This window comes from Nomascus leucogenys, chromosome 14, assembly GCF_006542625.1.
Source record: "Nomascus leucogenys isolate Asia chromosome 14, Asia_NLE_v1, whole genome shotgun sequence".
NCBI lineage: Eukaryota > Metazoa > Chordata > Mammalia > Primates > Hylobatidae > Nomascus > Nomascus leucogenys.
Genome location: NC_044394.1, coordinates 83,671,914 through 83,698,238, shown reverse-complemented (window position 1 = coordinate 83,698,238; position 26,325 = coordinate 83,671,914). Strand labels below are relative to the sequence as shown.

General features: G+C 44.6%; 1 protein-coding gene across 4 annotated transcripts in view; it reads right to left on the bottom strand.

Annotated features, from left to right (window-relative positions):
• The window catches only part of AFF3 (AF4/FMR2 family member 3), a 564,533-nt gene extending 551,142 nt beyond the window's left edge, over positions 1–13,391 (bottom strand). For all 4 annotated transcript variants that reach the window (XM_030827298.1, XM_030827300.1, XM_030827299.1 and 1 more), the window contains exons 1-2: positions 13,304–13,391; positions 13,031–13,147 (exon numbers count right to left, since the gene is read on the bottom strand). In XM_030827298.1, the coding sequence (XP_030683158.1) occupies positions 13,031–13,083 (53 nt within the window). In that variant the 5' untranslated portion in view covers positions 13,084–13,147; positions 13,304–13,391. The remainder of the gene's footprint in view (positions 1–13,030; positions 13,148–13,303) is intronic.
• Positions 13,392–26,325: the final 12,934 nt, after the last annotated feature.

Here is a 26,325-nt window from a genome sequence, read left to right as displayed (position 1 = left end):
TGTAGTTCCGTTCTGTGAAATTTCCATTTCTCATAGGTATTTTGTTAAATATCGCCCCTACCCACAAGGTTTATCCCAAAGTATCTACACAAATTCCACCCTCGCGTTCTTCCTCTGATTCTGGGCCTGGCCTGCCCACATCTCCTCTGAGGCCTTCCTCCATCAGTTTGCCCATCTTTCCCCTCAAGAGTGGGAACACACATAGCCGCCCTCCCACCCCCCATCCGTTCTTTCACCCCCACTGCCAACTCCAAAAAGCAGCTGGCCACAGACCCCACTGGCTCATGGCCTCACCCTGGCTGATCTTTCCTTTTCAACCCTCTTCACCAGCTGCTTTCCCTCCCACTACACCGTGGTGCCTGCAGCCTACTTCTCATTCTCTCCTCCTCCACCCTAGACAATCTTGTCCCATCTCAAGGCTTTCACCAGCACCTGTATGCTGATAATGCCCACTTATTTCCATCCTGATCTTTTCCCTAAATGTCAGGATCTTTAGTAAACTTCCTAGAGGCAATTTTATCTTCATGGTCCACGGGCATTTAAATGCAATACATTTAAATCCAAAGGGTTCCTCTTTCCCCACTCAGCTTACTCTTCCTCCTACTTTCCCTACCTCATCACACAAGCTATATAGCCTCAAAGCACCCTCATCCCCTTCTACCCAGAAAATGAGTGAATACTGCCTGTGTCATGCCCCCATCAGCTCTCTACTCCCTCTCCTCCTCTCCAATCTCACCGGCCCAGGCTAGTCAGCCCTCACTCCTCACTGACCACCTGACCTTCAGACATGGCCTCTCACAGCCACCAGACTCATCCATGTACAGTGCCTTCTAGAAATAATAATAAAATGCAAATGTGACCATTTTGCTCCCCTGCTTAAAGCCCTCAGGCAGGCCATCACCTACTGGAAAATGTTTGAGCTCCTTAGAAAGCCATGCAAGGCCCTCCGAGAGCTGCTCCCAGCTCCGCTGCCCAATCTCCCATCTTGCCATTCCGGACCTGAATGCCAGGGACCTGAAACTGACCTGCACTGGTCACTACTACTGTTCACAACTTGCTAATTTTCACCTCTTTGCCTTTCCTTACATTATCGTACCTGCCATATCCCCACCCTTCTCCCAGCCTGGCTAACTCTTATCCTTCCTTTAAGACTGCAATCAGGTGTCACTTTCTCTAGGAAATCGTCCCTAAAATACCATGCTGGGTAGGGTACCCCTGTATCTACTCCACAGGATTTTGGGCAGGTAAAAAGTCTACTTAGACTAATGAAATAATCTGTTCTTATTACCAGGCTAAAATATAAACATATCAAGGGCTAGAAATGTGGTCTCTTCACTTCTGTGTCTGGCTCAATAAAAGGATGCTCATCTCAATCCAGAAACCTAGAAATCCAGAGGAAGAAAGTTACAAAGAGCAGCTTCAAGCCCTCTATACTGTAGACAGATTGCGTTACATTATTATATATTTTAGGGCTCTAAAACATTACCTTTTTTTCTTTCTGAGACAAGGTCTCTCTCTGCCACCCGGACTGGAGTGCATTGGTGCAATCATGGCTCATTGCAGCCTTGACCTTCCAGGCTCAAGCAATCCTCCCACATCAGCCTCCCAAGTAGCTGGAACCACAGGCATGCACCACGATGGCCAGCTAATATTTCTGTAGAGATGGGGTCTCCCTATGTTGCCCAGGCTGGTCTCAAACTCCTAGGCTCAAGCCATCCTCCTTCCTCGGCCTCCCAAAATGCTGGGATTACAGGCATGATCAGCCTGTACCACCATGCCTGGTCTAAAATATTACTTTTGTCCTGCTGAGGAATAAAAGTAAGGAAAAGAAATCAATTTATGTAACTAATTATTTACCTAACTGTTAGAAACCAATATACCCTACTTCCTTCCAGACTCCAAAGAATTTTCTCAGGTGTTCTGTTCATATTAAAAGATTAAACTCCACTTATTGAAAAAAATTAAAGGAAGTCACTTACAAGGATTGGTTCTCAAAAGCAGCTATGCCACGTTCTGGGGAAGGAACTACCTTCAATGAAAGGAACACAAGAGAGTCCTGGTGGTACCCACTGAGCTGCCCTCTCCTGCACATAGACATGCTTCTGTGAAAAACTCAGCAGGCTCCAAGTCAAACTCTGTCCTGGGCTCTACAATATCCCACCGCACCTGATGATCACTGGTGCTCAGGCAGAACGGACTTTATCCACATCACTGTAACCTGAGTCCAGACTTCATACTAGACAGTCATACAGCTACGGCCACAGGTGGTACACCGTGGTAAAAACGTGAGACCATTTGATTATCCATCAAAACAGAGGGACTACTGCACATAGACATAGATGTGAGTTGGAGTAGTGTGGTCTTCCCATTTCTGATGTTGCCATCTATTTCCTCGAGATGACAGACAGCTCATATATTTTGCTCAAAGGGTTGCTAGAGCTGTATCCTCCTTTCAAGTGAATCCTCATTTCTACTCCCACAGCAGCAGTGGTCCTCAACCTCTTTGGCAGCAGGGACCAGTTTTGTAGAAGACTTTTTTTACATGGACCAGGGGTGGAGGGATGGTTTTAGGATGGTTCAAGTGCATTACATTTATTGTAGGCTTTATTTCTATTATTACATTGTAATCTACAATAAAATAATTATACAACTCACCATAATGTAGAATCAGTGGGAGCCCTGAGTTTGTTTTCCTGCAACTAGAGAGTCCCATCTAGGGGTGATGGGAGACAGTTACAGATCATCAGGCATTAGATTCTCAAAAGGGGAAACCTAGATCCCACACATGCTCGGTTCACAATAGGTTTCATGCTTCTGTGAGAATCTAATGCCAGTGCTAATCTGACAGGAGGCAGAGATCAGGCAGTAATGGGAGCAATGGGGAGCAGCTGTAAATACAGATGAAGCTTCTCTTGCTCACCGTCCACTCACCTCCCGCTGTGCAGCCCAGTTCCTCACAGGCCCTGGACCAATACTGATCCACAGCCTGGGGGCTGGGGACCCTTGCACTCCTTAACAGAAGAGGGGACTGGCAAGATGTTTCAGAAAGTGGAAGGATGTAAACATTTGAATCCTTAGGACACTGAGAAGGCCTGGCAAGGAAAGTCTACCTGCTTTTTCCCAGGATGCTCTGAGCTTCTATTTTAGTAAACTACAGAGTCTATGGCCAGTGAAGATACCTACTTCACAGCCTGAGATAAAGTCTTCGGCCTCCAACTGCAGTTTCTACCTTAGCAGTTCTGAGAAAGGACACCAGAAGCCTCCCTGCCATGGAATATGATTGGTGGGACAAGTAGCAAGTGGGCCATGTGGGCAACCTATCTTCTCAACCAAGGTAGGATCCCAGGGCAAAAGCCAATGCATCTAAAGGTCAGAACCTACCTGACCATCATCAGTAGCTTTTCCTGTTCTTAAGGAACTCCTGAATATTGCTTCTTGGGACCCAACGGAGTAAACCTCTGAGTCTGACAGTCTTTTTTTTGGGTGGGGGGGGGGTTGTCTGAATCACCTGTTATTTGTATTATTTATTGTCAGTAAACTGTATTTTCTTAAATGTAAAAGAAAATGTATTAATCTGATGACACTAGTACTGAAGTAATAATCAAATACCTGCGTATCTTACTATAGGCCTGACCTACCTTCAGGCTTGAGGGCAACTGTTTTCCTCTCTCCTCCCCCACAATCTGAAGGAAGAGTTAGAACAGTGGAAAGTAATGTTGCATATTACAAGCAATGGTTAAACACAATTAGTCAGATCACATAATGGACTATGACGTATTAAGGCAGTATCACGGCTACCAGGAGTATAAATACCAACTATGGCCCCAAATGATGCTAAACACTATTGCAAGAACTTCGTCCACCAGTTCACGTGTCTCAAGACTGCAAGATTTAAATTTGCCCTACTATTCGTGAAAATTCACCTTTTTTTCCAAATCTGAAATACCCCCCCTTGTTTAAATCCAATCTGGGTTTCTCTTGTCAGTAGCGGTCTTCGATGTCTACTTCAGAGAATGAAAATGTGTGTATGTGCACTCATGTACTTGTGTGCACGCACACACCCTCCTTAGAAAGATAAAGTCAATAAACTTCCTGTCAGTATCACAGAACACGCAAAGTCAATTGTGCCATATTTCCTTGCATCATCCATCCTATAAGCAAACATTCTAATGAAATAGAACTGGAAATTACACATGGAAACTGCAGCTAAGTTTGGCCACCTAATGGACTCAGGGTACTCCAGTAATGGCGCAGAGAGAAGATGATTAGCTGAGCGGGGATGCGAGGTCCCCAACTGAAGTATCTGAAACCTACTATTGGTTCCATGTAGAGTATTGAGTTGTGATTTCTCGTAGGACACTAGGAAAGTTGCAATTTGCAGCTATGGCCACCGGGTAGTGCAATAATTCTGCAAAGAGCTGACCCCACCCCCAACACTGCTATCCCCCCCACCCCAACCCTCCCAAAGAGAGAATGGCTAGGAGAGAATGGGGACATTTGGTCTAATCCTGGTCATCTACAGGGGTTACTGTGAGATTCTCCACAAATCCAAAAGTGTCTGTAAGACCATCCAGTTACTCTCAGCATTCGAGCCTGATACAACAGAAGGTCCCGGGCTTTGAAGGAATGATTAGAACTGAGAGGCTATAAAAAGTGATTAGCCTATTTATTACAAATTGTGTTTACTTAGGTTTTTATGTTTACTTCCCACCATATCTCCACTAGAATACAATTAACCACCCCCTCACTCATCAGAATTGTATTAGAAAGACTCACAAAAATAAAATAAATACTGCATCTAAATGTAACAGTCAAGCTTTACGGAATTGTACTGTTATTACACAAAGGTGTCCCCAAAACAGGGAGAAGAAAATGCAAATTTTGAAAGGGCTTCTTTTCAAAGGAAATTTTTGTCCATTTAGTCCTTACAAGTCAAAGTTTGGTCTGTAGACCAAAACTATTACTTGGGAGCCAGTTAGAAATGTGGACTCCTGGTTCTATTAAATTAGAATGTGTATTTTAACAAGGCTTCTAGAATATTTGGATGCACATGGAAGTTTGAGAAGCATTCCCCGAGTGAGAGCTAAGCATACTGACCTATGCTCTCAAAACTATTTTCTACACCCTAGGTCTTTTCTTCTTCTAGAAGCATTCTATGTGAAAACAAATATATTTTGAAATTGTAAAACAAAAATGGATTATTTCCCAAAACTGGTAGTGATCCACTACAGTAAAGCCTCTTTCTATCTAAAGTGCCAGGTAACTAATTAACATGTCAATGAACACTGACTGAAATTCTGTTCTGTCACTTTGTAATGCAGGTAAACAGTACACATATGACAAGAAAAATTTAAGACCAACAGACTCACATCATGGTCCTCTAGGGGATTTTTGAAAACTAATTTCCTGCCCATATAAAAAGAAAAATAAAATTATTTCCAGTATCAAGTTAAGCACATAACTCCCTAAATGGAGTTGCTATGTTAAAGTGGTCTCCAAATTACAGTCATTTTTGTTTACCTCCGCTAACAATGAGCCTCCTGGGAAGAAATTATGTGAAGAAGTTTAAGTACCCTCTATGCCTTTCTCCACAGGTGAGTGGGGAAATTGCAGAGGGAAAATACACAAGTGAATACAATTAATGACTTCTGCACTATTTGATTCCTGCTACCCTGTGAGGGGAATGATCATAGAATTTTGAAGCTGGAAGGAATCTCGGAGATAGCCTATTGCTGCTGCTCTGCCTACCCAGGAATGTCTTTCTACAAAGTCAGGTAATTGTTACCCTTTGAGACAGCCCACATCACATCACTGTTAAATGCTCTCACACCCACTGATCTTACTCGTGCCCTTGAGCAACCCAGAACAACTCTATTCCCACTTCCCAGCTAAATGCCTTCAAACACTTGAAGCCCCTATCATATCCCGGGTGGTAGTTTCCTTGGATTGGGTGGTGTCCTCTTACTCTGATATAAACACTGTGTATTTTGTTTCTGGTGAAACTAAATTATGATTAGCCTGACATAATTTAATGAGACCCACAGTGCCAAATGAAGTCATTCGATGTAATGGTTGGTAATGCAATACATTCTCAGTGAAACATAAAAGATTATGTAATGGTTAATAGATCTACATATGTGAGTAGTACGACCGTAAGTAAGAGCGTATTTGTCTGCTGGACTATGATGCACGACTAAGAAAAGCTACCAACCTCTACTCAAAACCGTCCCAGGGTCCTGTTGCCAGGGACAGAACGCTGCACCGCATGGACTGCTGAATCTGACCTCATGCGGCCTTTCTGTATTCTTGTTTATGAAAAAGAGACATTTTTAAGAAAGCAAAGGGTATGGAAGAGCTACATTTGGCATTCAGAGCAATTGACACTTTTATTACTTAACATCACAACCTTATGAGGTAGGCCAGTCTAAGTGCTGTCATTTTATAAGTGATTAAACCAAGACTCAGAATAGGAAATGAGAAAAGTCATGAGCTGCCCAGGGCCAAACAGAAAGCAAGGTTGGAGCCAGCTGAATTCAGAAACCTCAATTAAATTCCAAGACAGAAGGGAACAGCCAACATTGAAAATAAGTTTTATGGATTTCACTTTGAAATAAAACAACAACAGAAAAATTATGTTACCATTAAATGATATTAAAATCATCTTTTATGGGGCCTTGATTTTGCCACCAAGGCTTTACTCCCAAAAATTAAAATAAAAAATCAAACAGGCAAATCTATTCCAGGTTAAAAATTCCACTTACACACAACATCTTGCATTCCATATTGAGAGGTTTTCTTTTTTTTTTTTTGAGACAGAGTCTCGCCTGTCGCCCAGGCTGGAGTGCAGTGGCGCGATCTCGGCTCACTGCAGGCCCCGCCCCCCGGGGTTCACGCCATTCTCCTGCCTCAGCCTCCCACGTAGCTGGGACTACAGGCGCCCACCACCTCGCCCGGCTAATTTTTTGTATTTTTAGTAGAGACAGGGTTTCACCGTGTTAGTCAGGATGGTCTTGATCTCCTGACCTCGTGATCCACCCGCCTCAGCCTCCCAAAGTGCTGGGATTACAGGCGTGAGCCACCACACCTGGCTGGTTTTCTTTTTTCTTAATTTGCCTATTACTTTAATCTGTATTAACCCAAAGGCCTTCGTTCAAGTTGCTCAAGTGTCATTGATTAGACCCATTGTGGTTAACGAGGACATTCTCCCAAAATAGATTCTTAGCATTTTAAAACCCTCCTACATTTTCACAAAAGAGAATCTGGAACACAGGAAGAAATCATTTCCCCACACACAATACTCATCTTCATCATCATCAAGAGACATTTGGTTAAAAACCCATCCGCAAATTAAGGTGCACCCTCCCTGGGTTCCTCCTCCCTGGTATCCTCTGGGGCCCCAGCCCAGCTGGAGTCCCCAAGTTCTCAGCACCCTGAACTAACCAGTCTCTCCACCCAGCTTTCTCCAAAACACGCCCCACACAAGGGCTGAGCTCCTCCACAGTGGATGCAACACTCCACTGCTTCCCATCGAGGCCCCCTGCCTCCTCCAGGCTGACGAGCAGCCCCTTCCCCACTGCTGCCCACAGCCCTAGCCCTGGAAGCCACTCCTCTGAGAAGCCTTTGCCTCCTCGTACCTGCCGAAGCCCCTCCAGGCACACGCTGAGGGCCAATGAGAGCCACACAGTCAACTACATGGTGACCTTTGGCCAGTGTGAGTACACGCGCTCTGCAGGGCTGCTGTCTACCAATCAGCTCCAGGACACCTGGGGCTCAGACAGGTGCACTCTCCTTCTGCCCTTTGTGCTCTGCTTTAACCCATAAGGACTGACCAAAAGGATAGGAATAGGCCTTAAAATGTTTGCTTTACTGCAGCTGGAGGAAAGGGTAAAGGCACCTGAAGGTCAAGATCAGAGATCTGTAGCATTTTCTGGCACTATGAAGGGAAGTCTAAAAAGGCCTGGAGGAAGCCGCCCACTGGCCTGCGCATGTCCCCTGGCGGTTGATTTGAAGACAAGCAAAAGCATCAGTGGGCACTACTGGGCAGCATCCTTAGGGAGACTAAACTGCTAGTGCCTCTGCGTCCCTCCCTGCCTGTGTTAGCCTACCTTCACCAAACAAGATCCACACTTTATTCCCTCCATGTTTCTATTCACAGTCTTCCCACCACGTGGTTTTCCTCCTTTCCATTTCCTCCTGAAATTCTACTCCAGGACCCATTTCAAATGCCACCCCATCATGAATATCTTACTTTCAACAAGATGTGCCCATGCCCTCTCAAGCCGGCAGTGTCAGCCTTGGATTGCAGGTATTTATGGGTATGGCTTATTCTCCTATTAAGTTCCCAAAAAACACACTCTCCTTTGCATCCTGTACAGCAGGGTTTCCTAAACTGCAGGTTTCAGCCTATGAATGGGAAACTAAAAAAAAAAAAAAAAAGAAAAAAGAAAAAGAAAGAAGACAGGAAATATCCAAGTGTATCACACATAGTAATAAGCGTTATTTCATGATGCTCTTGTTTCACTTACATGTATGCATGTGCAACAGGTGGTGGGTGGCAGTGTTAAATGTGTATTTGTTACTGGGGGTCCTGGTCTGAAGCATTTGAAAGTCACTGCCCTGATGGTACCTCTCCTCTGTCTAATATTCTGTGAATGCTTATTGAATTGAACAGGTTGATGAGTATGAAATGATCCATGTATTATAACTTCAAAGGCTCCAACTTAAAGGAATATAAAGAATAATGCCTATCTGAACAAAAGTGTGTGGATTCTGACTTATATGAAGCTATGGAGGAATGGGTTGAGTGGTAGGGAAGATCAGAATATTATACTATTGTATGTTGACAGACTTTCTCTCCAATGATTAAAATGTGTTAACATTTAAGGAGGATGAAATACAAATTCATTTTGGAAAACTTTTCTCATTCACTGAAACTACCTCATGACTACAAAGTTCTGCATCTTTAAAACAGGCAGTATAGGTAATTCCACCATGATGCATAAAAGGATCTTTCAGAGACACCATGAAAGCCCTTGTTCAAGTTTTCTTTGCCCAAGATGCCTCCATGTATTCTCAATACCCCCACCCACACCATCTGTCTTCTAAGACTTAGTTCAAAGGCCACCTATTTCACGGAAGCCTTTTTTAACTCAATTTTTCCTCCTTCCATCCTCCACCCAAGTCCCAAATATGGTATCTTTTCTGAATCACCAGTGTTGAAAACTTCCTTTTTCATGTGTGTTCTTGTCTTAATTTCCTCACTAGACAATAACACTAATATGTACAACCTACGCCTTACTCATCCTTGCATTCCCCCACAGCAACCAGCACAAGGTCTTCTACTTAAGAGATGATCAGTAAGTATTTGTTAAATGAATTAAATGAAAGCAACAGTTAGCCTGTTAAAAGGGATGGTCATTATTTTAAAGGCCCTGAGGAACGGCTTATATGTCTAGCACCTAATCAAAAGCTGGTGGACCACAGAAGGAAGACCAGGGAGTGGAGGGGGCAGCCTTGAGCCTCTGCATATCTGCCCCTGTAAACTCACGGAATGCCCAACTCTTCAAGACTCTACAGAACAAAGCTACAGTGTCGGGTGCTGAAGGAACACCTTCACCTTTTTCCAAGTTCTCCAGTCTTGCTTCAAACCAGAAATTGGAAGTGGAATTAGAGGTGGAAATTAGGGCTATCCTTTTTCAACTTTAAGGTATGGCTGAAAAAGTTGAAACAGCCATCTGGATAATTCAGGCTCAAAAAACCCATCCTGAAGAATAAGTATGGATGTTTCTGAGCGGGAGGAAGAGCGTGCAAGAAGGCAAAGGAGGTAGTTCTTGAATTATCAATTGATTGTGTCTATTGATTATATTCAACAGAACTGAGTTTTTCCCTTTATATTTTCTATACAGTCATTTGAGGACATTTTCTGTGACTGCAAGAATAAACTAGCTCAGATTCAAAGCCACAGTCACAACCAATAAATTCCAACTTGTTCAATTGGAAAATGATGTCCATCAATCAGAAGAAGTTCTTAGGGATTAAAATAAGATTCTCTTTTGCCATTAATCTGTACTTCCTCCTTCCCCCTTCAAAAAAGTTTTTCTATGATGAATCAAAGGAAGAAGCTTTCAATGGTCTTTAAAATATACATTGCTCTACTACAATAATTCATAATTAACAGGTATACTTTCCTAACTATGGTATTTTATTTTCAAATTTTTAATTTTAATACCATTTAGGGCTCTAACTCTCTCTTTGGTATTTTAGCAGGACCTTAACTTCCAGCCCATCGAGGTTTTGTTTTGTAATTAATTTCAGAGCTGTCCTTATAAACTGAGAGACATTTGAAGTACTCTAGAAAATGGCAATTGTCTGACTGGATTTGAAGTCAGATCATTGGGCTTTGAAGCTAATTTCTGGTTGAAATATGGCTGCCCCATTTTTAGATGTGTGACTCTGGGCAGGTTACCCTATCTCCCCATCTTCAATTTTCCTATCTGTAAAATGGAACTAATAACATTACTTGCTTTATAATTAAATGAGCTAAAACATGTAATGTACCCAGAACAGTGTCTGACAAATAATAAGTGTTCAGCAAATGTTAGTTTTAAAAAGTCTGCTGTCATCTGTTTTATGACCTCAGTAAAGTCATTTAACAGTTCAAAGCTTCTATTTCTTCATCTATAAAATGGAACTACTACCACTTACCCTTTCCAGGATCAAGAGACTCAAATAAGAAAACAATGGATATGAAAATACTGGACACACAGAAAGTTGTCAAATATTAGTTATTTTGAACCATCTATAAGCTTCAAAGTAACCATAAACTTAAAAATTTATGTAAACCATAAAACTGAGAACATGGCATCCAAAAATTCATCTGTGAGAAAATGTCTAAACATATTAGAAATGCATACTCAAGTTTGGTTTTTCTTTAACTTATCTGAAACATATAAGCTTTGTAAAATGTAATTCCACATCTGCAAAACTAGAAACCCTCCCGGTCAAGCCAAACTGTCCTACTATATTGTGATCAAGAAAGTCTACATGCCTTCATAAGCCAAAACTCGATGCACTCATTAAAATGTGATTGCACATACATCAACTTTTTGTAAGTTTTTGCTTTTTTAAAAGTAATAAATGTACTGCTAATGTAAATTTCAAGTCAATTCAACAGATATTTATTCTGTGACACTGCTCCAGGGTAATTCAGCTGGGAACTAAGGATGCAAAAGGAAACAGAGCTCAGGCTCTGTGCAGGAAGACCCTACAAATTACGCTGATAATCTCAAAATATTACTCATAAAAGTCATAAGGGGGTTCGCTTTGAGTCAGCAAGCAGACAAGCAGCATAAAAATATACCGAAAGAGTAAGTTCTTCCCTTTGACTGAAAAACTGCCTTTTAAAAGCAAACAGCATTTTAAAAGTACAGTTGCTATCTGGAAAGCTATTGAATTTGCTCCAGAAACCAACATTTCTAAATGTAAACCTATAAAATAATAGGTATCTGTAAATGAAAGGCTGAAATAACCCCAGGAGCAGCAACACAGTAATTAGCAACTTTTACAGAGTCATAACATGTTTCATATTCTTTCTGCCCTGGCTCTTTGAAGTTTCTAGCGCAATATGTAAAAGTTTTATTACATTAGGGCTCGTCCTTGTGTGTTTTATAGGCACCAACATTATGCAAAGCAAGCTGTACTTACTCATCTAGGATCTTTTATAAGAAACTGTTCGATAATGTGCTAGCTTTGTGTCCAGTTTATTTTGTTACACCTGTCTTTAGGAAAATAAAAGTCACTGGAAACCTAAATCACAGAAAATACACACAGATCCACATATCATCTATATGAGTTATAAATCATAAAGCAGTTTAGCTTTAACATTGTACATTGCATATTCATGTGCACACCACTTGCAGTTTTAGACACATGTGAACTCTTTACTGAATTAAAGCAAAAGGAAAAAAAAAAGCTCAGCTCTACAATAAGCGATCACCAGAGGCAGAACACAGTGCAGTTAATATGCTTGTTCCAGCAGATGTTCATCCCCGTAAATACTAAACATAACACAAGTTCCTCCAGGAATATGCAGGCAGTAATTTTACTACCTGAATAGTGCTGGTTGGAAACATTTAAGAGATAGTGGGGGGTAGGGGGGGTGCAGAGAAAGAAGGAGGAATAAGACAGATATTAAAGCAGCCAATGGGATTTTTAAGATACCCGAAACTGGAATTAAACTGCTTCCAGCGGCGATTTACCTACAGCAGCTCCCCAGTGTGAGATCCCCGAGAAACGGAACCTGGAGTGCCCCCCGGGCTGCTAGCTGTGAGCGTGGCATAAAGGGATACCTGGGGCGCCCGGGTGGGGTGGGGAGGAGGAGTGCAACTGTGACGAGGTGTGAAGAAAGGGCCCAGAGGAATTGTGAACCCCGAGGAAAGGAGTCTCCCTGAGCTAAGGCCTCTGGAATACCGGCACGGAGAAACACTCGTTTCCTGCCCTGGGTGTTCACTTTTCCATCTCGGTGGAAGTGGGTGGGAGAGACAGAAAGGATGCAGCCGAGACCGGGCGCAGGCGGGGAGGCTGGAGCATCCTCTAAGGGCACTTCGCAGCAGCACCAACTCCAGGGGGTCGCTGGTGCCAGCCGGAGGAGGGAGGGGGCGCAGTCGGAGGGAAAGGAAGTGAGAGGAGCAGGGGGCCGACGGGTGGATCCCCAGGCATTAGTGACAGTCTTCAAATCGCTTCTTTTCCTACCCACGGCTGCGCTCTGCCCCTGGCTACCTAGATCACCAGCCCCTGGGCTGGGGCGGGCCGCCGCGAGGGAGGGGGACAGGAGAGGGGGAAACAGACGGGCAGGCGGCCACGCATCCACCCAGGGAGGCAGGAAAGGGCTGGCGAGGCAGGCGCCCCCGACTCACCCCACCCCCACGGCGGCCCGCCGCCCGGAGCCCCCGGCCCAGGTGAGGACGCGCGGGCTGCCGCGGCCGCCCCTCGCCGCTCCCGCCCGCCCGAAGCGGCCGGCACGGGGACTTACCACAGTGACTCGAGGTCCCATTCCTGGAGCAGGGCTAAGTCGAAGCTGTCCATGGTGGGAGGTGTCAGCGCCGCCGCCGCCGCTACCGCCGCCGCCGAGGCTCGGGCCGCCCGCGCGCTGCAACGAAAGGCACCGCTCAAGGTGCATCCCAGCCGCGCCAGAGCGGCCGCCGCCCGCCCGCCGCCCGCCGCCCGCCCCCAGGTCGGGGCTCCAGACGCCCCCCGCCCCCGACTCCGGGCCGGCCGGGCTGGCTGCAGCGGCCGGCGCACTCACCCGCTCCCCGGCTTGCGCGCAGGCACACTCACGAGAGAGCGGCGAGCTCGCCGCGCCGCCGCCGCCGCCCCCCGCCCCTGGCCCTGCGCCCGCCCCTCCTCCCCTCCCTCGCGGCGGCCCGGCCCGCTGCAGCCGCCGCCGCCGCCGCCGCCGCCGCGGTGCTCTGCGCCCGCCCGCCCGCCTCTTTCTCCTCGGGGAGGCGCGTGTGCGCGGGCGAGGCCGAGGCGCGCGCGCGCCGTGAGCCCCGCGCCGCGCCCGCCCCGCGCGCCCCTGCACTCCCCGCGCCGCTCCTCGGGGTCCCGCGGCGCTCGCAGGCCGCGCCGCCCCGCCGCCCCTCTCTCGCCACTCTTACGGCCCGCCCGCCCCTCAGCAGCCCGGGGGTGCCCGGGGCGGCCCTGCAAGCGGGAGAGAGCGGCGAGGCGGCGGCGCCGAGTGCGGGGGGGATGCGGAGCCGTGCCCGGCCCTGCCGCATCCCTCGGCCGCCCGCTGGCGCCCGGCCCCGCCCGGCCTTGCCCCGGCTGCACGCACTTCTCCCGCGGCCCAGAATCCACTTGACCCTGCTGGGCGCTCCCGCGGGCGGCGGACCCGGGTGGGTGCGGGGGAATTCCCCGGCCACCCAGGCGCGGGGAGAGTGAGCTGTGCCGCCCGCAGCAGCTCCCCAAACAAACCGTTTAAGGTCTCTGGAGCCCGCAAGTTCAGCGAAATAAAGCGGCAGCGCAGAGGAAACCTCTTCCACCCGGACCTGCTCTCCGTTGCGGTTTGGCCTCCAGTGGTGGTCCCACCCACCCTCTAGCTGGCCAGCCCTGGAAACCAACCTCCTTTCTTTTTATTTCTTACGGGGAAGGGGGACAAACTGGCCTCCGGGTGTCGACTTCAAACTTGCCGCCCGTCTCCGGTCTGGAAAGGCAGGTGATCAGCTAGAAGGGTGATAAGAGTATCATCGTGGCTCCTAAAGAGTAATAATAGTCTCCCTCATTGTAAAGACAGCTCTTCCCCCTGGCTTACTTTTTAGACATGCTGAGAAGCGCATGTCTCCATCATGGCCCTACCTCTGCTTCTCCACAGCTGGCCTAGAACCGGAAGCCCCTCCAAGGCCCCCTGACTCTCCTGACCTCTTGGCCACAGCTCCGGATTCTCACCAGGGATTCCCCAGAATTCCTAGAGAGCAGCTCAGAGCCCTGCAGTTGTGCCTCACCACGCGAACCAAACCTCGCACTCCCCGCCAAAAGAGAGTCCCTTCCAGCACTCTCCCCTTTGTTCGTTTTTCTGGGCAAGAACCGCTGACTGGGGCTGCCAGAAATGTAAGCCCTGGGTGCAAGTGACGGGATCCCTCCAGCGTCAAGCCGAAGAGTCATCCTCTCACCTCACCCACCTCCGAGTGAGGATTAACAAACTCAATTCAGGACACAGGTAGAAGACCAAAAGGCCAATGAGACTTCTTTCCTATTTGAGATCGGATTTCAGAATGCTCAGCCTGGCTCCCTTCTTCCCCCAGCTCTGAATCAATCCTTTCTTCATTAGCATCCATAACTAATGTGCAAAATGTAAAACGCTAAATTAAGGCAGAGTTGGCATCAACATAGTCTGAGAAAATGGAATTGTTATTTTACAAGCTGATAACTCTCAGCCCTCAAAAACCCCTCTCATTAGCTGAAGGTAGCAAGAAGGTTAGGAAAAAACATAAGAGAATATGAATATAGAAAAATTACAGGTGTGAAGGGCTGGCTGCCCAAATCCCAATGCACAGTGTATTTGGAAAAAACGAAAAAAAAAAAAGAAAAAGAAAATCTGTCTTTCTAATATCCCCTTAGCATACGCCTTGTTGGAAATGTTTGCTTTGGCGAAAGTGAGATCGAGACATTGAGACAGCATTCCCAGGAACAAAGGCTGGGGGTGGAGGGTGGAGGGTGGAGGAGGGAGCAGGAACAGCCCCTGTCTGGAAGAACTGCAAGTTCTGAGGCCTGAACAAGAAATGTGTCCTGTTCCCGTGCTCCTGGCTGCAGCTGGGAAGCGTCTTCAGAAAGGAGACCTCCCGGCCCTCACCGGGATCTGGCTTTCCTTCCCTTCCCACCACATCTGTTTATACAAAGGAGGGCCGCTGAACGACAAACATAACCGTGTTTACTGCGAGTCCCATGCTGGGCTTGGAGCTCAGACACAGATTTGCCCTCACCATGGAGGCTGAAAATAAATAGATGATCCCAGAAAAGGAGAGAGGGAAGGTCCTGGGATGGTATAGAGCTGGTTAAGGGGTTTACTCATGAAAGGCCTCTCCCAAAAAGCCATGTAGTAACGGGCAGATTTACATTTGAATTTAAACTCTGGTGCCTTGTGTTAATATATGAGAGTGTGTGCACCTAAAGCAATTGCAAGGCGGGTATTTAAAAATGTTTCTTTAGGAATAGCCATGATTTTCTGTTTGGGGCCTCTAACATGGGGATAGTTGGATTGATTATTTCCGGTGTTATGTTTTCATGTAATAGTGTCTTGGAGAATGAGGGCTTTTGAGGAAACCCAAATAATAATTGCAGATCCTGTTTTTTACTAAGCTGTCATGGAGATAAATCCAAAATAGTTTTTACAAGTAAAATGTAGAACAGTTAGTGAGAGCCTTTATGGGAGATCTTTATTATTTATCTGGTTTATGAAGATGTTCCTATTATCCTCCAGCCTCTGGGTATGCAAACCAAAACGAGCACTTAATCTAGTTGTCAAAATTTTAACTCCTTACTACAAAGCAAAAAAAGGGTTTGGACTTTTGGGGATTAGAATGTCAGAACAAAAAGGGAAGTTTTTTATGTAAAAGAGAAAGAGACTCCCTAAAAATAAAAATTTTAGAGTGATGTTTTCTATGAAGCTGCCTTAGCTTTTGCTCATCCTATAGTGCTTGTGACCTGAGGGTCTTTTCTCCCCACATGGATGCAAGCAACACCCCTGGGAGCTGAATCAAACCACCTAGCTAAGGGGAGGGCTGCTGGGGGAAGCTGCTAAATGAGAGGAGCTGCTTGGCTTCCCCGGTCAGGTTGGTTGGTTGGTTGGTGTAGACTAAATGTACCAAAGAAAGGGACTAACAAATGAATCCTGCTCAGTCTGGGGCCCTACGCACATTCTGCCAACCTAGTGCTGGAAGCCTCCTAAATAAATCCAGAAGCAAACCTATGGCATCTAAGATCTCCCTTCAGATATGATTTGACAGAAGGGAAGCCTTGCATGGCTTTAATTCATGCCTTATTCTGAAGACTCAGCTGCAACTCAGAGGTCGTTTTGTAACCAAGTGGGATTTTTTTCTCTCTTTATAATCCCACCATTCCCCTAGAAAAATATGTCTGGCCAAAAGCTGGCTCTGCAGGTGGTACTGCTGGAAGGTGATAGCATCATCAAGCTGCCTCAGCCCCTGCAGCATCTCCTCCAGCTTTGTCCCTAAGGACACCATTCTCTCCTGTTCCAGCAAAGCTGCAGACGCATGACTCCAACTGCTTCTCCTTCCAGAGGCTTCTTGGGTGTTTGTAACTGTATCCAGGGATTGCAGGATAAACCCTCTAGGCTTTCTCCTTGCAAATTACATGCTAATATGTTGAGCTCCAGGACAGCGTAGATTTTAGATCCACCCAGGAGTTCTTGTGTCTTCAGGCCTTTCCCTCTCTCTCCACAGGTATCTCTGAGTGGTTCTAACCTAGGATTCGAGGTGCCTTTCTTTCTGTATTTTTTTCATCATTCACCAGGTCTCGAGCAGATGGTGTGGCTGTGCTGGCTGTCATCACTCCTCCTATGTTTCCATGGAAACATGGGGCATAGGGACCATCTCCGCCTTGGGCTCTCTGACAGTATCCTCTGGTGAAGAACTTCAGTACTCGTGCCCCTCCCCCCAGCCTGTCCGCTGTCCTAGGGAGTTGGAGACCTTTCTGGGGCCCTGGGAGCCAGGATCATTTCAGAGATCATCTAAGGACGTACTCCCTGCAAATGGTTGTGAACTGGCTGGGAAAAGGAGGGAGGGTAGAAAGGCGGCCAATACCCCAGTCGAGGGCTGAGACCTGTTTTGGATGGCAACATATTTGTACTATCTGTCCCTGCAGCCAGCTTCCATAATAGCTTATTATTGCCCAGATGTCAAAAGAGATGCTCCTAGGGTTTCGTCTGCTCATCAGACAACAGATATTTATTGAATGTAAGTAGTTGCTGAGGTTTTATGCTTCACTGACATTCTACCCCCTGGGAATGAATGTTCCTGGGAATGTGCATTTCTTTCCTTCTTTCTTTTTTTTTTTAACAAAACCAGGTTTTTCCATAAGGAATGCACCTTCCCCAAAGTTTCCCGCATCCTCCTGCCTACATAATTCACTTATATAGTCACTATGACATTAATTAGATTCAGAAGTCTGTGGAAACAGCAGAGCTCGGCAGGGTCAGAGGGCAAGCAGGGCAGAGAAAAGAGAGGGGAAAATGAGCCCTGGGAGAGGGGAAGGAAGTGGAGGGAAGTTTTTCATGCCCTTCAAGTACCAAACAAAACAAAGATAATTTCAAAAGTGGTCAGCCACTATAACACTGCTTAGAGAATTAAGGTATTGACAAATTGAAGAGTGCTTTAAAATAAAGTGGATGGGGCATAAGCATGTATGTCTTGGTGTTAGTTGCTCCTTATACAGCTGGTACTAAAGGCTGGTGGGTGAAGCTTACCACATTTTAAAAAGAAAAAGGCAGGCACACATACTAAAGTTGAAAATGCAGGCAGGAAGGACATTTACCTTTCATAAAAACAGATCAGAAAAGCATCTCCTATCACAGATCACGTATTTTATGCCATGCTGACCTATGTTGGGGGATAATCTCATTATTTTGTGATATGAGAAGATCCTTTGAGCTGGTAACAAGAACCAGTCGTCCTGACTTAAATCTTAATATCCCCACAGGTTCTTTGTCATGCTTCTTCAAGATGTGCCCTGGCCATTCATGCAAGTTTCAAGGACTCTGAACCTGTTGAGAATAGGACATAACTAATCTTATCATTAGCAAACATGTCTATATTACTATCAACTGGGTGCTGTTCTAAAGTATCAACTCCATTTAGTCCTCCCAAAAGCACATGAGGTATGTTGCCATTGTTTTTATTTTGCAGGTGAGTATGCTAAGGAACAGGTAAGTGTCACAAACCAAAGCATGGCAGATCAGGAATTGGTATGGTATTACTGGTAGCTGTGATACCATATCCCACCTCCCACAACTTTTGCCTTAATTATCTGTAGCATTGGTGCATTCTCATGCTCACAGGCACTGAAATAATGAAAGTAATACAGTCCCAGTCGGAAGGCGAGAGAGAGCCCTCTACCCCTCTCTGCAATTCTCGTCCCACCCAGTTTTGCCCCTTGAGCTCTGCCATAACCACACCTGGAGTGAGGCGCTCCTTGTCTCTAGCCTCAACATCTTCCTTTGCAACATGAGAAGGCTGGATTGGGTGTTCTTTGTCTCTGTCAGTTTTTGTCTCTGACAGTTGTGAAATGTTAGAGTTCTGTTTTTTGCAGTTGTTCTTCCTGAGCACTGCCAGACAGGAATCCCTGGAGTATGTCAAGAGAGTCATAAACCTTTTCTTGTTTAAAGGTAGGACCTCCTTCTTGGCTTAAACAAATCTCAAGGTGTTGGTCTGCTTCAAGCAGGAGTGCTGTGCTATCTGTGAGGTATTAGCAGACGGCAAGAGGAACGTGTTCAGGAAGAGGACACTTAGCTTAGGTCTGGGGGAAGCATGGGGAAGAAGTCACAACACAACTGTGGGTGTCAGGCTCTTTTCTCTGGGGCACCAGAGAGTATTCAAGCATGGATTGGTAGTCCCCATGCAGCCCTCGGAGGAAACTGAAGCTGCAAATGCAGCAATTATGGCTTACAGCCTGAAAATGGTGACATTCCGAAATTGCATCTTAATGGGTAAAACATTGGTGGGGAAAGGGCAGCAGAAGATCCCCACAAGGTCCTTCAGTTACAGGCATCTCCCACTGCTCAGAGTCCTGCTGGAGGTCCCCAAGTCCCAAACAAGAAGAAACAGAGAGCAGAGTTCACCTCATCCGGAGCTTAAGATAAACAAGTTCATGCAGCAGACACGGCTGGCTGCCCACCCAACATCCATCTGCACTTGTCCTTGATAGCAAAACTTGAGTCTGATTTGGGGAAGTCACAAGCCCAACTCACATAACTGTATTTTCTAGTCTCTCTTATTGCAAGAACTGGGCATATGACTCAGTTCTGGCCAATAAGACACCTGTTTATGTCAGTCAGGATTTCTCAGAATGCTTTGCTTCCCTGCAGTAGACACCACCCCTTCCTCTAGGTCACTTTCTTCCTGTCCAGAGAGGTGGAGAAGCCATCATGGATTTTAGGAGCAAAAGCCACAGACTAAAGTTAGCAGGTCCGAAGTTAAAAGGAGGCTAGGTCCTTGATGACTGCTTCATATAATCCTACCATCTTTGGACCATCCTACCTAGATCTGGACTTTTAGGAACAAAATAAGACCCTATGTAGCTAAGCCACTCTAGCAGTGTTTTGAATATTGCAGCTAACCTATTAGAGAAGTCACAGTCCCTTAAATGTGCCCCGCACATTGCCGCGTATAGTCAGGTCTACCAGATATCCCAGCCTATATGCCCCAGTGGGGGCAGCACTGCCAAAGAATTAAGTGTGATTTACAAAAACCTATGATTACTTCCTTATATGTAATCTTGACTTCTGAGTTCATTCCAATTGTAAGCAAGTTAATTAATAAGAAACTCATGCTCAATTGTCTGAAGACTGATTAATCTGGCTCCAGCATTTTTTGAATATTCCATATTATTGTTTCTTTATTTTCATGTTATTTGTTAACCTGGTTAAGTTGCTGTGACATCCTCACAGGGATACTAACAGATGGCATTTACGAAAAACAGTGTAGGAATAGTAATAGTCAGCCTTTCTTGTGTTCTTGCCACATACACAAAAATATGCATGTTTCAGAGTTTGTCATTGTTTCTACCAATAAACTAATTATCACTGTATGAAGCTGATTTACTTCAAAAGGAGTTTAGGAAAACAACTAATTAAGTACAGTATGTTGAAATATAAACTGCATTACAGGGTTAGAACCCTATAATAAGATCGCAGAAGCTTGAAAGTTGGGAGAAGCCATCGAGTCTCTCTCTAGCTAACCTCCTACCCATTGCAGCAGTTCCCTCCATATCAACCCTGCTATGGCCAGTCTCCACATGAATGTTTCCAGTGGTGGGGAGTGCACTCTCTGAAGAGCCTCCCTGTTTTACTTTTCAAGGGCTCAGCTCTAGCTGGAACAACATTCTTCCTTATATTTATGGATCCCAAATTGATTTCCCTGCACCTTCTTAACATATCACAGGCTCGCAGTAAACATGCAATTAGAGCTCAGCTTTGCTGAATTCCTTCTATTGGTCCTCCATATATTGAGACTTATGGGCTCAAGTATTTCCTCAGCACTTTGGTAGAAAGAAGTCTTTGCTTGATGGAATACCATACAGAGAGTGGGAGTCGGTCTCTTAAGAGGAGCACATGGCCGTGGAGATGAGAGAAACCCCACCTTCTTCTAATTTGTAGTTGGTTTCTTGGAAGAAGGGAGCTTCATAAAGAAGCTGGAGCTGGCCACAATAAGGAAAATGCCCACTACAAGATAGGAGGCAGGAAACCCCTGGAAAAGAAAGATACCTCCCTGCTAGTTCTCAAGGAAGAGGCTGGGCCAGGCGTGGTGGCTCATGCCTGTAATCCCAGTACTTTGAGAGGCTGAGGCTGGAGGATCACTTAAGCCAGGAGTTCAAGACAAGCCTGGGAAACATGGTGAGACCCTGACCCTACAAAAAATAAAAAATTAGCTGGCCATGGTGGCACACACTTGTAGTCCCAGCTACTCAAGAGGCTGAGGTGGGAGGATCACTTGAGCTCAGAAAGTCAAGGCTGCAGTGAGCTGTGATCGCACTGCTGCACTCCAGCCTGGGTGAAAGAGTGAGACCCTGTCTCCAATGGAAGAAAAAAAAAAGAAGCTGCACAATGGGAGGTAGAAAGCAGGAGCCCAAGGTCGTGAGAGAAGGAAAGTGAGTGAAGGAAGGGGCTCTGATTAGAGCTACAGGCCCGAGGGCCTGCCCTGCTCCACCACTATCAATAATGAGAGCAACTCTTTCTGGGGATGGCTCCCAGTGTTTTTCGAAAGCTCCTACTCACCTGTGATGCTTATTATAATTCCATATACTTGGCACAGACAGTTACGATTCTTTGAATTTAGCATTGCTTTCTGTCACTTTCTAGACAACAATATGAGGTTTATTACAACATAAAGGGAAATTCATCCTCTTGGACTTGAGTGAGTGTCAGCCCTAATCCCCATGCTGTCATCTCTGTCATCTTCCCTTGAAGAATGCAACCTCAAGTCAGGGCTGAAGTCACTGGGGATACATTCCCAAACAAGGATCCTGGGGTCAGGCCTCAAGAGGATAATCTCAATGATCACATAAGTCATTTCAGATATCGATTTACTGAACAAACATTATTGAACACCTATTACATGCCAAGCAGTGAGCTAAGAAAGAAGACGAGAAAGAGAAGTTTAAAAGGCCCAAAATCCCACTGTCTAGAAGATAATGTACACACATCTTAATGTACTTACTCATCCTTGAATTGAACAAGTACTTCTTGACTCATTTAGGTGCTTAGAACTATGCTAGGTACTGAGGTTATTACCAAAGTGAAACAGACATGGTCTCATGAAACAGGCCATATACAATGATGTTTTAATATGCTTAGTGCTATGATGAGAGAATTGCAGGTACTCAGGGAGATCTTTCCAGAAAGAACGACTGATTTGCATTCCAAGTCAAGAACTGAATTATCAAGAGTAAGTGAATAGGGGAGAATGGAATAGAACAAACGTCATGTACTATAACGTATTACCTGCTATGACAGAAGCATGTCTGTGGAGCTATAGGAGCAAAAGCAAGTGGATGATGACCAAGGCACTCCTAAAGGGCTTAATACAGCTCCTGACATTGGGTTGGGTCTAATGGAATGAAAGTCAAAGTGAGAGTGAGGTGGCAGTGATGGAAGAGCATTCCAGGCAGAGGGAAAACCACAGAATAGAGCACAGAGGCCAGAAGAAGCATGCCATGTTCCCCTAGCAGGGAAGGTTCTATGTGGTCAAAGTGTTGCCTTGAGGTGGGGGGTTGTAGAAGTCAGTAGGTCAGATGGGGGTTGGGGGAAGAAGCAGAATGAAGGGAGAGGGAAAAGGAGCCAAGGCCAGGGCAAGAGATTGGGGCCAGATGGGGAAGAGGCCTGTATTGATGTTGTAAAAACATTTTCAAGTAAGCAGGAAACCAAGATCAGGGATTCAGTAAAGCAGCTAGTGAACACCCAGCTGCCAAACCCTGGGGGACAACTGAGAGTTGAAAAGAGGAAATATCTTCTGAGAAGCCAGAGAAAGTATTTTACAGAGGATTCAGCCCAGGGGTTTTTCTTTTCTTAGTTGTAAAATCCAGCAAGTCTGGAAACCCCTTCCCTCTGCACAGAGCTGGCCCAGAGCACAGTGAAAATGTGAAGTGCCTTGTTCATCAATTATTAAGAATTTAAAATGTTGACAGCAGAGCTTTAGACAAAGATAGCACCCTTCTAAGGGTGCGGCCTTGTGTGACTGCACAGGTCACAGGCTCATGAAGCCAGCCCTGCATTGTTTTTTCCTGAGACAGAGTCTCACTCTGCCACCCAGGCTAGAGTGCAGTGGTGTGATCTCAGCTCACTGCAACCTCTGCCTCCCGAGTTCAAGGGATTCTCCTGCCTCAGCCTCCCGAGTAGCTGGGATTATGGGGGCCTGCCACCATGTCCGGCTAATTTTGATATTTTTAGTAGAGACAGGGTTTTACCATGTTGGCCAGGCCCGTCTCTAATGCCTGACCTCAAGTGATCCGCCCGCCTCGGCCTCCCAAAGTGTTGGGATTACAGGCGTGAGCCACTGCTCCTGGCCAGCCCTGCATTTTTGCACCGTCAGGCATCCTTTCACTAACAGAATGGGTGGGTGCTGGCTCCCTGGAGCCTGGGGTCACAAGGACTAGTTGAGCAGCACATGGAGAGCTCAGCACTGAACTCATAACATCATGCAAGCCCCTGTGTTGAGTTCATTCCAAAATGAAAAGCTTCTTTTAGTTCCTGATCGTATTGATAATATATACACACAGGAAGACAATTCAAGCCATGCACAGCAGTAAGTACGTGATTGGGGTGGAAATGTCAAATTATAGGTATGTATTTCAATTTTTTTTCTCCCCTTTCTATGAGAGAGTCCTCAAAAAGACTTTTGTTTGTTATGCGAGGTGATGATCAAGATGTATCTTGGGGAAACTGAGAGGAGGAGGAAATGGTGGTACAAAATTAACGTGGGATTTCCTGGTGATCTTCCTAAAATTGGTTCATAGCTCAATTGCATTGTAATCACAGAGCAGACTCTTATCTATCATTTGGATACTTTAAGACTTGTTGAGATTTGCTCTGTGATCCCACCTATAGCTAATTTTGTAAGTTTTCCATGCATGCTTAAAAATATGTGTATACCCGCCAGAAGTGGTGGCTCACACCTGTAATCCCAGCATTTTGGGAGGCTGAGGCAGGTGGATCACTTTGAGGTCAGGAGTTCCAGATCAGCTTGGCCAACATGGTGAAACCTCGTTTCTACTAAAAATAGAAAAAATAGCTGGGCATAGTGATAGGCACCTGTAATTTCAGCTACTAGGTACTTGGGAGGCTGAGGCAGGAGAATCTCTTGAACCCAGGAGATGGAGGCTCCAGTGAGCTGAGATCATGCCACTGCACTCCAGCCTGGGTGACAGAGGGAGACTCTGTCTCAAAAAATAAAAATAAAAAAGTGTATTCTGCTATTGTTGGTATGGGATTCCTTTTTTGTTCATCCCTTATATTTTCAGCTCATTTTTTTCAGATCTTTCCATTCTTACTGATATGATGTCTGATGTATTATGTCTGGCTTATCTAAGAGGTTTGTCAGAATACCAGTATCTCCTATGTTTCCACTGCTGAAAAATTCTCTGTGTCTTTTAGTATGGGAACATCAACTTTTCTTTTGTTTCTTTCAGTCTGGAAATATCAATTTTATGTTTATAATTGAAGGGTATTTTCGCCAGGTTTAAAATGACAGATAAACAGTTCTTTTCCTTAAGTACTTTGAGTGCTGTCAATTTTACTGTTGTTCCTATGAAATGTTTGTCAACATTTTCCTCTATAATTGAAGGTTTTTAAAATTTCTTCTTACAATTCTTTTCAAGTTTTTCTTTACATATTTGAAATCATGCTATTATGTGCCTAAGATTTAGAATAGTTACACTATCCTGTTGAATTGGCCCTGTTACAATGATGAGTGGTCTCTCCTAATCTCTAATGATGATTTTTGCCTTAAAAATCTACATGTCTCATACAGATATAACTGCATCAGCTTTCCTTGGGTTTATGTTTGTAGGAAAAGTATCTTTCCATACTTCTACTTTTTGCCTTTCTATATCCTTATGTTTTATATGTGTCATTTGTAAACAACATATAGCTCTATGTTTCCTTTTTTTTAACTCAGCCTGACAAACTTTGCCTTTTAATTAAAGAAATTGATCTATTTACAGTTAATGTAATTACATTTATATTGGGCTGTAAGTCTACCATTTGCAAGGAGCTATTTGTTCTGATCTGTTCCTTTGTCTATTTTTGTGCTGTCCTCATTTGGATTATTTGAGTATACTTTTATTATCCTATGTTCCTTCTCTATTACCTTGGAACATACATGGTTTTTTTTTTTTACTATTCTTTACTGTTGAACTTGAAAGTAAAACATGAATTCTTGACTTATCAAAGTCCAATATTAATTGTTATTTTTATTTTCTTCCAGGAAAATTCAAGGACCTTAGAACTCTTTAAATCCATTTACTCTTCTCCATATTTGTGTATCATTGTTTTCATGTATTTAATTTTCTATATATTAAACCCCCAAAGACATTATTATTTTATATAGTTAATTTTCATTAGCATTTTGCTTGCCCTTCATTCATTCCTGCATCTCTGGTCTTCCATTTAGGATAATTTTTCTTCTCCTGAAAGAATACCAGTATTTCCTATGTTTCCACTGGTGAACAATTCTCTGTTTCTTTTAGGACAGGAGCATCAATTTTTCTTTGTTTCTTTCAGTCTGGAAATATCAATTTTACACTTATAATTGAAGAATATTTTTGCCAGGTTTAAAATGACAGATTAACAGTCCTTTTCCTTAAGTACTTTGAGTGCTGTCAACTTTATTGTTGTTCCGATGAAAATAAAATCCCTTTTTCCTCTGTCTGCTTTTAAGATTTTCTTTTTGTCCTTGATTATCAGCAGTTTTACCATAATGTGCCTAGGTGTGGATTTCATTTTATTCATCCTATTTGGAATTCATAGGGCTTCTTATATAAGTTTGATAACTTCATCAGTTTGGGAAGTTCCTAGCCATTATCTCTTTAATTATTTATTTTGGCCCATTCATTCTCTTTCCTATTCTTCTGAGACTTCAATTTTATGCATGTTAGAATTTTTAGCTGTCTTTCTATCTTTTACTTTCTCTTGTGAAATTTTACATTTTTGTCTTTTGAAAGCTTCTTTCTGAATATTTTATTCTAATGTGTCTTCCAGTCAACTAGTTTCTTCTTCAGCTTTATGTCATCTGCTGTTGTTAAAGCCATCCACTGAGTTCTTAATTTGGGGTATCACGATTTTTTGATTCTAGAATTTCCACTTGGTTATTTTTTATTGTTTCTAGGCCTCTGCCAAATTCTCAACCTCATCTTTTTGGCTTTTGGAGATTGTAAGCATAGTTATATTAAAGTTTGGGTCTACTGACTCTTTTATGTGGAGCCCATAGGTGTCTGTTTCTCCTATCTGTTGTTTCTGCTGACATTTCATTAATCTTCTTGTAGCTAGTTATTTCGAATTATGTGATCAATATTGTATTTGAAAAACAATAATATGCAAAAACA